The sequence below is a fragment of the Heptranchias perlo genome, chromosome 29 (genome assembly GCF_035084215.1).
Source record: "Heptranchias perlo isolate sHepPer1 chromosome 29, sHepPer1.hap1, whole genome shotgun sequence".
In the NCBI taxonomy this organism is placed as follows: domain Eukaryota; kingdom Metazoa; phylum Chordata; class Chondrichthyes; order Hexanchiformes; family Hexanchidae; genus Heptranchias; species Heptranchias perlo.
This window is the reverse complement of record NC_090353.1, coordinates 28,053,312-28,070,224: the sequence shown is the minus strand read 5'-3', so window position 1 is coordinate 28,070,224 and position 16,913 is coordinate 28,053,312. Positions and strand designations below refer to the sequence as shown.

At 42.2% G+C, this 16,913-nt stretch overlaps 1 protein-coding gene across 2 annotated transcripts in view; it reads right to left on the bottom strand.

The window, feature by feature from the left end:
- The window catches only part of polrmt (polymerase (RNA) mitochondrial (DNA directed)), a 90,122-nt gene that overhangs the window by 42,058 nt on the left and 31,151 nt on the right, over positions 1-16,913 (bottom strand). For both annotated transcript variants that reach the window (XR_010957920.1, XM_067968360.1), the window contains exons 10-11: positions 12,093-12,881; positions 10,964-11,086 (exon numbers count right to left, since the gene is read on the bottom strand). Coding sequence is in view for 1 of the 2 variants with exons in the window: in XM_067968360.1 (XP_067824461.1) it covers positions 10,964-11,086; positions 12,093-12,881 (912 nt within the window). In the remaining variant the exon portion in view is untranslated. The remainder of the gene's footprint in view (positions 1-10,963; positions 11,087-12,092; positions 12,882-16,913) is intronic.

Sequence of the window (16,913 nt, the reverse complement as noted above, 5' to 3'; positions counted from 1 at the left end):
AAGGCAGTTTGATGGATAAATTTAACCATGTTGTTATGAAATATGTAATTTTTAAAATTTATTTTGTTTAAACCCTTATTTTGGACATTAGTAATTTCAGTTACAGAGAAACAAATGGCAGTTGAAAACATTTCAGAAAGCCTTTTGAGCAATTTGTAGGAAACTGCAGCACCATCTAAAGGCCGTAGCTTTTAATAGACATTGATAGGGGTTACATTGTGCTTTACTATTATAAATGCGAATATAATGGGAGGCGTTGACACAAAGTGTAGTAAAAAAGCATTTCAGCAGGAAGTAAAGTTTTATAGGCAGGAATTGCGCGAGGATGGAAGATATGTATAACAGAACTGTTGTGGCATTGCTCATGGTAAGTCAGAGGCTGTGCTGAGGGGGGATTGCAGGGAAGGAGAGGTGCATATCTCCAGTGGAATTTGGAAAGATGTTTGGAAGCATGTTCAGAAACAACAAATTAAGCATTTTGATTGGTTTTTGGAAAATTAATGTTTTCCTTACCCACTGCAGGTAAATAAATAAATGCATTGCTGCATGTAATATGGTATACCAGCCCATTCCTGTCCAACTGTTCAGAGTGTGTTTTTTTTATTAGACAGTAATATATAAAATGTTAGTTTCAAATCTTTCCTAGTTGCATTTTAGCAAATAGTCAGGTCTAGCTGTTCGGAAGGACACAACACAACTTGATGTTGGAAACCTTTTTTGATTTCTGTGGGAGCTGACAGAGGCCTTTAAAAATCAGAACTCAAGACACCAAGAAAGTTCCAAAGGAAGCAAACCACTGTTGTGGGTGGTAGAGCCAGGTACAGAGAGATTATGCTTTTAAATTGAGGAAGATGATCCACTAATTTACATTTCTTTGATATTTATTATTACCACTAGAATTTACAATTATTAAAAACAGAGTTGTTGCTGCAGCAGCACCAACCTTAATACAGAATCATGCAGAGAACGTACCTTATATAAAACATGGAAACAGGCCATTCAGCCCATGTCGGCATTTATCCTCCACATGAGCAAATAGTCCTAATTACATTTACCTAACCTGTTCCCATATCCATTCATCACTTTTTCCTACTTGGAATTCTAAAATTAATGTTCTGAGTGTATCTCGGATTTTACAAGGATCTGATAGCTGGACCTCCAGTATTGATTTCACAATAATACAAACCAGAATCGAGAACCAACACAATGGAATTTTCTAGGTCTTCCATATGCTACTATATAAAGGCAACAGAAATTATTTTTTCAAAAATTACATATCAGAAAATGTACAGAATATTCAGTACATTAAGGATTAAGCATTATGCTATATTCATGTTAAAATGTAATTTCGTAATCATGAAAATCCTTATATTAAATCTGTAAGGATTATCTTACATTTTCACACAGAAACAATGCCACCAAGATTACAATTTACTCATTTGTTTGCAGCCAATTACTTTGAAGTTCCTGACAATTCTATTTCAACAGGATATAGCAGTTTGTGCTGAGATTATAACATTATGTTGCTAATTTTAAAAAGGAAAAAAAAGTAAAGTGAGCATTGTTCCTCTAGAGTGTGAGCCTGGGGAACTAATAATGGAGAACAGGAAATGGTGGATGAAATGAACAAATATTTTGCGTCCGTCTTCACTGTAGATGATACAAATAACATGCCAGAAATAATCGCGAATCAAGAGGTGAAAGGGAGAGAGGAACTTAAAACATTTACAATCACTAGGGAAAGGGTTCTGAAAAAATTATTAGAACTAAAAGCTGACAATTCCCCAGGTCCTGACGGACTTCATCCTAGGGTCTTAAAAGAAGTGGCTGAAGAGATAGATGAATTGGTGTTAATTTTCCAAAATTCCCTAGATTCTGGAAGGGCCCCATCAGATTGGAAAAGAGCGAATGTAAGTCTTCTATTCAAGAAAGGAGGGAGACAGAAAGCAGGAAACTATAGGCCAGTTAGCTTAACATGTCATAGGGAAAATGCTAGAATCTTTTATTGAGGAGGTTATAGCAGGGCATTTAGAAAATCTCAATGCAATCAGGCAGAGTCAACACAGCTTTGTGAAAGGGAAATCGTGTTTGACTAATTTATTAGAGTTCTTTGAGGAAGTAACAAGCAACATGGATAAAGGGGATCCTATGGATGTGGTGTACTTGGATTTCCAGAAGGCATTTGACAAGGTGCCACATCAAAGGCGACTACACAAAATAAGAGCTCATGGTGTAGGGGGTAACATATTAGCATGGATAAAGGATTGGTTAGCTACCAGGAAACAGAGAGTTGGCATAAATGGGTCATTTTCAGGTTGGCAAGATGTAACGAGTGGAGTGCCACAGGGATCAGTGCTGGGGCCTCAACTATTTATAATCTATATCAATGACTTGGATGATGGGACCGAATGTATGGTTGCTAAATTTGCTGATGACACAAAGGTAGGTAGGAAAGTAAGTTGTGAAGAGGACATAAGGGGCTCGATTTTCGGACGTCCGAGTGGGTGCGTTCGTGGCAGGGGGGCTCCGAAAATTGGGGATTCCCGGGGCGGGTCCGGAGCCTGGCTCCAACCCGCCCACTTCCGGGATCCCCAGTGACGCGCTTAGATGCGCGCACAGCCCCCGCATGCGGGACTCCCGCCGGCAATTAAAGCCGGCGGGATATCACTTAAAGCAATCATTTTGATACTTCAAGTCATTCGCAGACCTGATTTGTAGGATATTTTAGGAGGGGTGGGATTTTCATCTAAACTGAGTGTGTTTCTCGTACTGGGGGAAACACTCCCAGTTGAAATAGACGTGTAGTCGTGGACATCTGCAGCCTCCTTGATGCCGAGCTGCTCCCGGCTAGCCAGAGCACCATCTTCTTACCTGTCGCTGTCAAAGTCACCACTGCCCTCAACAACTTCTCATCCGGATCCTTCCAGGGTGACACTGGGGACATCGCCGGCGTCTCTCAGTCGTCTGCACAAAAGAGCCCTGCAAATACACCTGCACCCACTCTGCAGTGACACAATGGGTGGCATCAGGTGTGGGTCTTCATGGTGATCCTCAGGAAAGGACATTATTGCACAAGCCAGTCAAGAATGGCCAAGACGTGGCAGTAGTGGTGACAATATTAAAACAGGGAGGTATTGCTGCAGTTATATAAGGTATTGGTGAGACCACACCTGGAATACTGCATACAGTTTTGGTGTCCATACTTAAGAAAAGACATACTTGCTCTCGAGGCAGTACAAAGAAAGTTCGCTTGGTTAATCCCGGGATGAGGGGGTGGACATATGAGGAGAGGTTGAGTCGATTGGGACTCTACTCATTGGAGTTCAGAAGAATGAGAGGCGATCTTATTGAAACATATAAGATTGTGAAGGGGCTTGATCGGGTGGATGCGGTAAGGATGTTCCCAAGGATGGGTGAAACTAGAACTAGGGGGCATAATCTTAGAATAAGGGACTGCTCTTTCAAAACTGAGATGAGGAGAAGCTTCTTCACTCAGAGGGTGGTAGGTCTGTGGAATTTGCTGCCCCAGGAAGCTGTGGAAGCTACATCATTAAATAAATTTAAAACAGAAATAGACAGTTTCCTAGAAGTAAAGGGAATTAGGGGTTACGGGCAGCGGGCAGGAAATTGGATATGAATTTAAATTTGAGGTTAGGATCAGATCAGCCATGATCTTATTGAATGGCGGAGCAGGCTCGAGGGGCCGATTGGCCTACTCCTGCTCCTATTTCTTATGTTCTTATGTTCTAATATAATATGTAATGTGAGTTGATCAGAAATCAAATATAAGTAAAAACCATAGCAAACCCTCAAACACCCTTGTGCATCCCATTCATACTCACGACACGTTTGCCTTACGCTTCCTACTACACATACGTGGTGCATGCCCTGTGGCTGCAGCACAGATAGTGGCAGGTTGGGTGAGGCTGACAGTGAAAGAGATGCATCAGATAGAGCCATGAGGTTGTATGAGGATTGGATTGAGTGGTAGTGGTGGGATGAGTACTGGTGAGATGAGATGAGGATGAGTGTTCAGTGGGTGTGAGGAGTGATGTGATAGAGTAGTGTTGGCAGTGCAGAAGGAGATGTGGGGTGGGGGCAGTCATGTGGCAGACGGAGTGTAGGGGAATGAGTAAGTGTACTCACTTTGGCTGACCTACTTAGGTCATTGAAGCGCCTCCTGCACTGTATGCAGGTGCGTGATATGTTGGTGGTGCTGGTGACCTCCTCTGCCACCTCGAGCCAGGCCTCCGTGGTGGCAGAGGCAGGCCACTTCCTCCCGTCCGCCGGGGAGAAGATCTCTGTCCTCCCCCTCCTCCTCATGCCATCCAGTAGGACCTGGAGTGAGGCATCATTAAACCTGGGAGCAGCCTCCCCCCTGGGCTGCTCCATGCTGTAATTTTGGCTCCTTTCTGCAGCGTCGGTCAGTGGAGGACTATCCCTTTAAATAGGGCTCCTCCAGCTGACAGCCTACGATGCGGGTGCGCAGTCCGCCCGCTGCGCAGCTTTCCAGCGCGAAACCCGGAAGCCAAGGTAAGTGGCTTCAATTTACTTGCGATTGCATGCGGAGCACCCCGAATTCACTGGGCGTGTTACCCATGTGTCCAGTCGACCCTCCTAATATCAAGCCCAAGGAGTCTGCAAAGGTGTACAGATAGGTTAAGTGAGTGGGCAAAAATTTGGCAGATGGAGTATAAAGTGGGAAAATGTGAACTTGTCCACTTGGGCAAGAGGAATAGGAAAGCAGTATATTATTTAAATGGAGACAGACTGCAGAACTCTGAGGTACAGAGGGATCTGGGTGCCCGAGTACATGAATCACAAAAAGTTTGTACGCAGGTACAGCAAGTGATTAGGAAGGCAAATGGAATGTTGTCATTTATTGCAAGGGGAATGGAATATAAAAGTAGAGATGTTTTGCTACACTTGTACAGGGCATTGGTGAGACCACATCTGGAACACTGTGTGCAGTTTTGGTCTCCTTATTTGAGAAAGGACATAATTGCTTTAGAGGCAGTTCAGAGAAGGTTCACTCGGCTGATTCCTGGGATGAGGGGGTTATCTTATAAAGGAAAGGTTGGATAAGTTGGGCATGTATACATTGGAATTTAGAAGAATGAGAGATGATCTTATTGAAACATTTAAGATCCCGAGCGGACTTGAAGGCGGGGGGGGTGTGTGTGTAGATGCTTCCCCTCGTGGGAGAGACTAGATCAAGGGGACACAGTTTAAAAATAAGGGGTCTCCCATTTAAAACGGAGATGAGGAGAGATTTTTTCTCTCAGAGGGTCGTGAGTCTGTGGAACTCCCTTCCCCAGAGAGCGGTGGAGGCAAGGTTAATGAATATTTTTAAGACTGAGTTATATAGATTCCTGATTAACAAGGGAGTCAAAGGTTATAGTAGGAAGACAGGAAAGTAGGGTTGAGGTCACAATCAGGTCAGCCATGATCTTATCAAATGGCAGAGCAGGCTCGAGGGGCTGAATGGCCTACTCCTGCTCTTAATTCGTATGTTCGTATTTTGAAAGCTGTAAAAACATAGCACTCAAAAGGCCTTATGCCTATTTATCTATAAAAAGATCAGGTTTTAGGCTTTATTGAAGTAGAAACATGATTATCCTAATCAGTGGAGCATCACTATGAGTTTCATAAGATCATTAGGATGCTGCTGTTGGCATGCCATGCATACTTTATAATATATAGTATTTTATATGTGAAGACAGTGTATGGCTCCTGTTATCTGCAGCCATGCTCTGGATTTAAAGCATCCACAATTTCCAACTGCAGTACTGAATCATTCCTAAGGACTTATCGTGGAAGTCAAAAAAATTCAACTCTTTCATTTTTAAACATACAAGTCGTATATTTCCCAGAGATTGCTGCTATAAATGAAATTTAATATTGCTAACAGATCACTTGTAATGGCAGTTAGACTATTGGCCCATTTAAATATCATTATTAATCAAATGAATAAAATCATCTTTGTCCTTTCAGTAATTCTCTATAAAGCTCAATCAGATTTTAAAAAAATCATTCGAACCACAGTAAGATGTCATTTGTCAGTGAGTGAGTGGAAAAGTGAAACTGGATATTTGTGGTTAGTTGGATTCAACATCAATTCTCACTAGTGAAAGGACATAGCTCTGATCATTGAACCACCTTTATAACATTTTTTAAGTCCTTAAGGAGGTATGTTCATCAGGTCTTAAAATCTGTTCTGAATTAGAACATTAGGCCAAGCAACTCAGTGCACATAACTGAAAGAAATCTACCAAAGACAAAAAGCATCATCTCCTACTCTCCTTCCGAGGATCTAAAAGGGTAGGGCTCCTTACCTCCCTCAGTGCTTCCTTCCTCCTCCTATCTACAGGCTGCACCGTGACCGTGGCTCTTCACCTACGTTTCTCATTAACATTCCCAACAACTGACTAACACAAGAGAAACAAAAACCCTGCAAATGCTGGAGATCTGAAATAAAAACAGAAAAAAGCTTGACATACACAGCAGGTCAGTCAGACTCAGCAAAGAGAAAATCCATTTCTCTTTACAGATGCTAACTGACCTGCGGTAAAATTTAACTGTCCAGTACTCCATTCTAATTACACAGAAAACCATATTTATAAGCAATGCGATTTTCAGATTTTCTATATAAGGTCTATTAATCATAATAAACCTTTGATCCAACTGCCTTTTTTACTTCAGTATCCGGAAATTAACCGTGAAATCAGTATTTCTACATAGTTGGAGATATTAAGTGGTGCACCTGTGATTGTTCACTGAGCAGCACATCACACAAAGAACTCCACACACTAACCAAAAAAAATAATCAGACAAGGAAGTTCTGTGGATTCAGTAACTGGGAGGAGCTCTCTGGGGACTGCTTTAAGTTCAGGATGTGAAGGTCTTCCAGTAAATCTCCAGTGTACTGCCAATGTGGAAAAAAACTTGCTAAAGGATATTGAAATTGACTTGCTTACAAATTCCTGCCGGAACAATTCACTAACCATAAAAATCAGCTCCTAGGGTCTTCCAAAACACTGGCCACTCAGTAAATCTACCTGGTACACTTCACATTGTGAATGTAATGCATATTAATGTTGATTCCTGGGGTGAGAGGATTTCCTATGAGGAGAGATTGAGTAGGATGGGCCTATACTCTCTGGAGTTTAGAAGAATGAGAGGTGATCTCATTGAAACATAAGATTCTAAGAGCGCTTGACAGAGTAGATGCTGAGAGGCTTTTTCCTCTGGCTGGAGAGTCTAGAACGAGGGGGCATAGTCTCAGGATAAGGGGTCAGTCACTTAGGACTGAGACGAGAAGGAATTTCTTCATTCAGAAGGTCATGAATATTTGGAGGGTGGAGTCATTAACTATATACAAGGCTGAGATGGATAGATTTTTGGACTCTAAGGGAATCAAGGGATATGGGGATTGGGCAGGAAAGTGGAGTTGAGGTCGAAGATCAGCCACAATCTTACTGAATGGCGGAGCAGGCTCGAGAGGCCATATGGCCTACTCCTGCTTATTTCTTATGTAACATGTTGTAACCAATGAACTTTAGTAACATTATTAAAAATCCAAAAGATAATTAAGTCTTAAGCGCTTTTCATGAAGGTGGATACATTATTGTCAATAAAAGTAGTCATTTTAAAAATTATTTTCTAAATTCTTTTATCCCTCTGTACCCTGCTATCAAACAAGCACACCTCTCCATTAGTAGGACAATCCTAGGAGTAGGCTTCATCATGACTGGTATCAATACTACTCTGGAATCAACTGGCATGAGGCATTAGTTCAATGTCAGCATGAAGTTTGTCTAGATTACAAGTCTCCCAGATGCATCCTGCGTCATCTACGCCAACTTCAAACACCTGGGGCCCGATTTTAGCAGGGCTGCGGGTTCTCGGCGGATGGGCTAGCGGGCGCATGGGTAACGCGCCCGGTGAAATTAGTGGGTTTCCCGCGCGATCGTAGCAGGCAAACCACTAATTGGAGCCACTTACCTGCTCCTCCGGGTTCCCCGCTGCTGATCTGCGCGTCGGGCGGGCTGCACATGCGCAGTAAGATCTGTCAGCTGGAGGTGCTCTATTTAAAGGGGCAGTCCTCCACTGACAGATGCTGCAACCAATAGCAAAGATGACTGCATGGAGCAGCCCAGGGGGAAGGCTGCTCCCAGTTTAATGATGCTTCACCCCAGGTATCAATACATGGGGTGAGGAGGAGGGGGAGGACAGAGATCTTCCACCTGCCGGGCGGGAGGAAGCGGCCCGCCTCCGCCACCAGGAAGGCCTGGCTCGAAGTGGCAGAGGGGGTCACCTGCGCCACCAACATATCGCCCACCTGCACACAGTGCAGGAGGCGCTCCAATGACCTCAGTAGGTCAGCCACAGTGAGTACACGTAGTCTTTCCCCTACACTCCGTCTGCCACATCACTGCCCCCACCCCACATCTCCTTCTGCACTGCCAACACTACTCTGTCACATCACCCTCATACCCACTCAAACCTCATCCTCATCTTACCTGCACCTACTCACCTCGCCAGTACTCACCCCGCCACGAACACGCAACCCAATCCTCATACAATCTCATGGCTCTAACCCATACTCACCCTCTCGTGCATCTCTCTCACGGCCAGCCTCACTCAACCTGCCACCACCTGTGCTGCAGCCACATGGCATGCATCACATATGTGCAGTAGGCAGCGTAAGGCAAATGTGTCGTGAGCATGAAGGGGATGCACAAGGGTGTTTGAGGGTTTGTCATGGTTGTTACTTATATTGAATTTCAGAACAACTCACATCACACATTATATTGGCACCACTACTGCCATGTCTTCGCGAATTCTGTCCGGTTTGTGCAATAATGCCCGCTCCTGGGTATCACTATGAGGACCCACCACTGATGCCACCCATTGTGTCACTGCAGAGTGGGTGTAGGTGTATTTGCAGGGCTCTTCTGCGCAGACGACTGAGAGACATCGGCGATGTCCCCGGTTGCACCCTGGAAGGCTGCGCAGGAGAAGTTCGGGAGGACAGTGGTGACTTTGACAGCAACAGGTAGGAAGATGGTGCACGGGCCAGCCAGGAGAAGCTCGGCATGAAAGAGGCTGCAGATGTCCACGGCTACATGTCGAGTGACTCTGAGCCTCCGTGTGCACTGCTGCTCAGAGAGGTCCAGGAGGCTGAGCCTCGGTCTGTGGAACCTGTGGCGAGGGTAGTGCCCTCTGCGACGCATCTCTCTCTGCGGTAGCCCTCCCTCCTGCTGTACAGGTGGATGTGTCACAGCACTCTGTTGTGGAGCTCCACGTGTCAGAGGTGGACGGCGTGGATGGCGAGGCTGGTGATGCTGTTCGCCCTCCGAGGAGGTCATGACTGCAGCTACGGCGGCCCCCATCCGCAAGATGTACATCTGAGGGGGTCCGCAAGGTAGGTACATGTCTCCGGACCCCGGGCTAAGTGTGCAGGTTGGTGACTTTGACCGTCAGGAGGAGGGTGGTGGAGGCCAAACTTTGTCCCAAGTGACAGAGTGGCCTGCTGCAATGGGTGAGGGTCTCCCCCCACCACCTGTCAAATGGACCTTTGCAGCTGCCACAGGCTGACAGCTGCAACACGTCCATTCGAGCTGGGAGTGTTTCCCCCAGTGTGGGAAACAGTCCCATGTTGATCAAAAATCACACACAGTCCCTTAATCAGATCAGTTAATGGCCTGAAATACCAAACTAAATATTGTCAAGTGGCATCCTGCTGGCTTTAATTGCCTGCGGGTTTCCCACCAGCGGGGGCTGCGCGCGCACGCCGGCGCGTCAGTGGGGAACCCGGAAGTGGGCGGGATCGAGGCGGGATCCGGTCCCGCTCCTGGATTTCGTGATTTTCAGGGGCCCCCCCGCCGAGAACCCACCCGATAGCGGGTGGTAAAATCGAGCCCCTGATGTTATAGGGATTCCAACTGACTCTGTTCTTCCAAACATCAATATTTATATTAGAAAGTTCCTACGCAAACATTTATAATGGGAAAAACCTATCTAAACATGTCAACATTCATAATGGGAAAACAGTACGTAAACATGTTACTGGTTTGTTGATGAACCAATCATAGTACTCAGAATTCTTTGTGAAAATATTTTTGTCCACCATTTATTTTCGCTCAGTAACTAAAATTTATAGTGTCTAAAATAAGGATTTAAACAAAATAAAAAATTATACATTTTACAAGATGAATATTATCCACTGACTGGTCTGTGTCTTCTATTACCTTTATCCAAGTTTTTGTTTGAAAGGCTCAGGCACTCCCAAAAGTCTAGACTACGACTTTATATTTTTGACTAGAATAGTGACTCTAAGCTGAAGGCAGATCCTGCAGTATGAACATACAGTTTTCGAGGATGCATCATTTGCATTTAGCTTATATAAAATATATATTTATTAGAAGATCTTCTTGTGTGGCAGTGCTCATGGTGAGTCAGAGGCGATACAATAGGGGTGTTACCAACTAAGTATGATGATGAAACTGTCACAGGAAGTTAGAGCAATGTTTACAGGAATCGCGCACTATATGCAAGACTTTCAGTTTATTATACATAGATATCGGTCTCTCTGCGCGTACACACAGACAGATCACAAAATATCATGGTAATCAAACACAATTTCTTGGAGTACTTATACACCAAACATTAATCTCCTTCAATGTTAAAACATCAATTTGGGAAGTGGACAGGAAATCAGCATATGTACTGACAACTGCTGTTGGAACACTGACCTTAAATACAATTACCCAGTAAAATTTATGAGTATTATAAATATTAAAACATTTAATAGGCCATCAGTTCCATTTCATGTTTTCAATACTGTAACCTTCCAAAGCAGATCATCCTGTTGTTTAAAATAACTTTTCTCTGAATGTGTAATGGGATATGGAGGAAATAAATCTTAACTATATGTTTGCCTAAATATTTCAGAACTTACCTGATGGACTGGGTAATAAGAGATGTAGTTGGTTGGATCAGGTGATCTCACAGCATTTGCTATCTCTGTGCAGCAGGCCAAAGCCTGCCAAGGCTCATCTGTATTCATCCACCACTTCCTCCCCTGGGAAAAGCAAACAGCAGCTTAGACACATAGACATATAATTTTATGTAAACACCATTAATCAAAGGCAAATGACCTTCACTTATATTCCTATCTTTCGGTTCCTTTCAACTGTTTAAATCAAAATCAATTTTTACATTAAAATATGTTATATTGAAACATGATTTAATTCACCATTTAAAATAGCATACATTTTTGTACATTGTTTTGTGAAAGAAAAGCTTTTTGAAGTGCTGCAAATAAAGAGTGACTTATACAACAGAGCAACCCGTTTGAGTGAAGTTCTACATAACACAAGCTTTTCATATAATTGCAACTGAACATTTGAGATCACTTACCAGTTTTTAATTGGTCAGCTAAACAAAATATAAGACGCTCCTTCAATTACAGTATCTCAACTTTGCTAGAAAGTACATGGAGTTCAGCTAAATGTCAAACAGGAGCATTAAATCTCAGAAATAAATCAACATTCCAATTTTTAGCCTGTAATGCATAAATAAATTGGTTGCATTCAATCTTCTTTCCTCATTTTTTGGTCTGATGTACTTGCTTGCTTTCATCATCTTCCTTTATTCTCTATCTTTTTCTTTCACTGGTGGGCAAGATTTCATGGGTCACTACTTGAATCATCTGATGGTGCCAAAGGTGAATATGCCCATCTCATCTTACAAGCAAATATCCTTTTGGCTGACTCTAGGGTTGTGAAATCATTCATTGGAGCGAACATTTGACTATTGTGGACATTTTTCTCAGGGCTTTTTGAAGAAAAATCTCGGAAAATTCAGGGGTTCTATAAAACCTGTATTAGAATACATCATACATAGAAGTGGCAATCTCTTAACTACTGCATTACTTCATACCATAGAATAGCCTGATGTACATTTATTTACCTGCCAATTTCAAATAGCATAATGCAACATTAGAAAATGAAGATACTAATATTTAATCTATAATACAATGCAAATCACCCAATTTGACCTGCATTTTTGAGTTAATGTTCACTTACTGTTAAAGGGTTATCTGCCGAATCCAAGATGTTGTCCTTCATTTCATCAGCATAAGCAAGTCTCTCTTTGAGGGAGCATTTTTTCTTAAAGCCAGTTAAGTTAACAAGATGAATCTTCAACCAATTTAACCCATGTTCTCCCAAGGGCTTTCCTTCTGCAAACAACAATATAGCACGAGTGACATCATTGCCCAGGTGGTTAAAATATGGTGGGCAAGGGTAGGTCCTCCCTCGGAAGTCCATGTTGTGAGGAAACCAGAATATATCATCTCTGATATGGTTGGCTATGGAAAGCTTGTAAAGGGCATCCATTCGAAGGCTGTGCATTTCAGCTGACCTTTTCCTGACCCAAGCAATCTTCTTTTTCAATACAGACTTGGCTGCTGGGCTAATCTCATATTTTGGATCATACTTGGGCATGTCTGGAGCTTCAGAAAGCGGAGGTGGAATCTCCAGCTTCTCGCTTCCTTTCTCATTAAAAATAGAAATAATTAAATCAAGAATTGGTTTGTTGATTTTCCAAGCACAGTTCCCTAGCTGATTTAGGGTATCTAGTACTGCATGCAAGTCACTACTCTTGCATTTCTCCAAGAGTAACTGATGTTGTAGAGCTCCTTCTACGCATCGCATGAGTTTGGTGGGGGTCAGAACATAGGCTCCAAACCTAGCTGAAGTCCATGGGATGGGAGCACACACCACTGGCATGGCGCAGGAGTCAAAGATCAAGGTTGTCTCTGCAGCTTCTGAAAGGATCTGAGTTAGAATTGGATGGGGCTTGATGAAACCAATCTGCAAAAAAAAAGCAATTCTAACAAAAGGTTTCTAATGAAAACATTAACCTAGCTTTGTTGTTTTCAGATGCTGATGGCCTGCTGTGTATTTCCAGCATTTTCTGTTTTTATTTCAGATTTCCACTATTTGCATTTTTTTTAAATCAACAGAATTATCTCAACATCTGCTATATCTTTCACCAACATACAGTTAAAACTATAAAAATTTGATTTCTGTGCAAATTTCTCTCTCCTTGATCAATTCTGATCAAATGGTTTCAAACATTTTGTAACTTCCTCTTTCTCTTCACTCCATTCCTCCATGACCATACTGAAGCTCCATTACTACATGACAGCAAAGTGCCTTTTGTAAAGAAATGTGGACAAAGTCAATTTTCCCCTCTCACTCCACAATCCACACCATGTAATGCTCCACCTATTATGCATTTTACCTGAGGACCCAGTTGAAAATTGAAGGACCTCATCATACTTATGGTTGACAAACATAGGTGATGGAAGTGGAGGGGAAGGATAAGGAGTCCCCATATGCGATATTCACCACCAAGGACCAACAATTACCTTTCAAGATCTCAGCAAATTCTCAGCTGGGGAGCGAGCCTTTCAATGCAGCCTCAAGGAAACGATTATCTTTCTAACCGTCAATAGAAGAGGAAAGGAATCACTCTGATATTTGCACAAGGACAACGTTATACACGCCACGGACAAATTAAGTGCTGGATGAGACTGAGGGCTATCATGAATGAAATTTTTTTATTAATGAACTTCTGCATTCACCAACAGCCAATCGACTGCCAGCTAGCACTTATGTAGCACTTACAGCCTAGTGAAGCATCCAGAGCAAAGCGAGAATGAAAGTGGGCATCGAGCAGGAGTTAGAAGAAGTTTGGGCAGGAGGAGGTTGGTTCTAAGCAGTTCAGGAATCAAAAGGTGGATTAAATGCAGCTGAAAGTTCTGGGCCTGCAAATATTTCACTGCGTGTGTTCAACCTGTCTTTCTCTGCAGAAGGCTCGAGTAAGGGGAAGCTAGATAAAAACGAGGAAGAAAGGAAATGGAGGTTATGCTGATAGAGTGAGATGAAGTAAGGTAGAAGGAGGCTCGTGTGTAGCATAAACACCGGTATGGATAAGCTGGGCCGAATGGCCTGTTTCTGTGGTGTAAATTCTGTGTAATATGTAATTCTACGCAATCAGTTGCCAGCATTATTTGAATGCCACTTTGCATACCAACAGAACTGGGCTTTAGATTCAACTAAAATAAACTACCAATATTCTAGATCATAACAAATTATGCACATCGTATGGAGAATAGACCTAGCCATGCATTATTCCACAAACTTCCACCACTTGACATAACCTCAGTTAATGAAAGGTATCTCGCAATTGACTATGGACTCAACCACCAATGAGGGAAGACCTTCTTCTAAAAGTTGAAGCTGTTCAATAACCATGCTGACAGCTAAAAGTATTCCTGTTCTGGATACAGATTTGATCTCCCACTGTGAAAGCAGGTGCCACCTACAGGAGACAAGAATGCTAACTCTGCTCATTACCAAGATCCCCAAGAACTATGGTCAAAGGGCCAGTATGGGGTGATCAGAATGAATTTTGTCTGGTCCACCTTGGGGATGATGGCAAAGGAAGGAAATGCATACAGAAGCCTAATTGCAGAATATTCGCTAAATTACCTGAAGATAGATATTCCACTGTAAAAGATGCAAGGCAGCAAAGGGATTCACCCCATGAGTGAAGGGCTGAGAAAGATATAATTTGGGCCAGGCACCACCATGCCACCCATATGGGAATCAGATTCTGCTTAGGTGGTTGTATGAGGAATGAAACCAAAAGTGTAATGTACATAGGACCAAACTGCAAGAATAGGCTAAGAACAAGTAGGCTTTCACAGCTCTGAAGGTGTAGCAGACTTCATAAAACCAAAACAGAAATCTGATAAACCATCACACTCCACACAATGTTTTGCTTTCAGCTGCTGAATGGGCAGATGTGCATTTCTAGAATTTTCTGTTTTTACTTCAGATTTCCAGCACTCTTGTTTTTTTCTTTTTGTGTAGGATAAATATAATTCTCCATCAGCTATTAGAATGTGGAGTCATTTAAGTGTTTCTGCCAACCTCAGCAGTCTGATATTGCAGTACTAATTCTGTTCAGTAAAAAAGTCAGCAGCTAAATCACAAGCGTGGCTGAAAATGAGCAATTTGTTAATGATCAAATTGTGTTTTATTATTTTCTTTAAAGCTTTCTTAAGTGTCCTTCACAACTGCAGTGGTACACATTCATTTTACTGGACTGGATCTAGAAAGATAGTTGTTAATATTCATTTAAATAGACATTAAAAACCTGAAGTAATATGAAAATACTTTTTAGCTTTTTAGATCAGATTGTAAGATTCCCCCCCTCAAACAAGATATAAAAGGAATAAAACACACAGCTTTTGTTACATTTAACGTAAGAACCATTATACCCAACAAATTAGCAAACTGTGGCAATCTCTACCCACTGTCAAAACCTCAATTTCCTGCCATTCTAAAACCTTTCAAACATACAAAATTGCAGCCAAATTACTAGATTATTGCCTTAATACTCTTCCATAACTTTGTGTGTTTTGTCAGCGCCTAGCCAGACTGGTGTCAATGTAATTTCTTACACTTCTCAGTATGCAGATTAGCATCCCTTACAAAGAAGAACTGCTGACAGCATTACATGAAATGCTTCATTCCATTTACCTGCTCGATTAATCAGCCTGAATCAAAAAAAATGTGATGATTCAGATTTAAAATAGAAAATAACTGCATAAATAGATTCCTCCATAACCATTTTTTTTGGTATGCCCTTTTCTGCAAACATTTTGATGTCAAATTGACTTCCCAACAATAGATTTGGACAAAAAGCACTAGAAAGAAATTATTCTTAGCTATAGTTGCTTTGCAAATCCCCAATGTCATAATCTGTAGAACATGTTTCACGCAGAATTACATAAAATTTTACAGCACAGAAACAGGCCATTTGACCCAACAGGCCTATGCTGGTGTTTATGCTCCACACAAGCCATAACCTTCTATTCCTTTCTCCCTCATGTACTTATCTAGCTTCCTCTTAAATGCATCTATGCTATTCACCACTACTACTCCATGTGGTAAGGAGTTCCACATTCTCACCAGTCTCTGAATAAAGAAGTTTCTCCTGAATTTGACTTACTAGGGACTATCTTATTTGATGGCCCCTAGTTTTGGTCTCCCCCTAGAGAAATGAGACCCAGCCTGTTTAGTCTTTCCTGGTAGTTGTACCCTCTCATTTCTGGCATTATCCTCAGAAATCTTTTTTTGCACTTTCTCCAATGCCTCTATATCCTTTTTGTAATATGGAGACCAGAACTGTGTACAGTGCTCTCAAGTGTGGTCTAACCAAGGTTCTATACAAATTTAACATAACTTCTCTGCTTTTGAATTCTATTCCTCTAGAAATGAAACTCAGTGCTTTGCTTGAACATTTTATAGTTTTATTAACCAGAGTTGCTATGTTTAATGATTTGTGCATCTGTATTTCTAGATCCCATTACTCCTCTACCCCATTTAGACTCTTATTTTCCAAGAAGTATAGAATCGTAGAAAGTTACGGCACAGGAGGCCATTCGGCCGATCATGTCCGTGCCAGCCGAAAAAGAGCTATCTAGCTTAATCCCACTTTCCAGCACTTGGTCCGTGGCCCTGTAGGTTACGGCACATCAAGTGCACATCCAAGTACTTTTTAAATGAGTTGAGGGTTTCTGCCTCTACCAACCTTTCAAGCAGTTAGTTCCAGAGCCCAACCACCCTCTGGGTGAAAAAAATTCTCGTCAGCTCCCCTCTAATCCTTCTACCAATTGCTTTAAATCTATGCCCCCTGGTCACTGACTCCTCTGCTAAGGGAAATAAGTCCTCCCTATCTACTCTATCTAGTCCTATCATAATTTTCTATGCCTCAATTAAATCTCCCCATAGCCTCCTTTGTTCCAAAGAAAACAACCCTAGCCTATC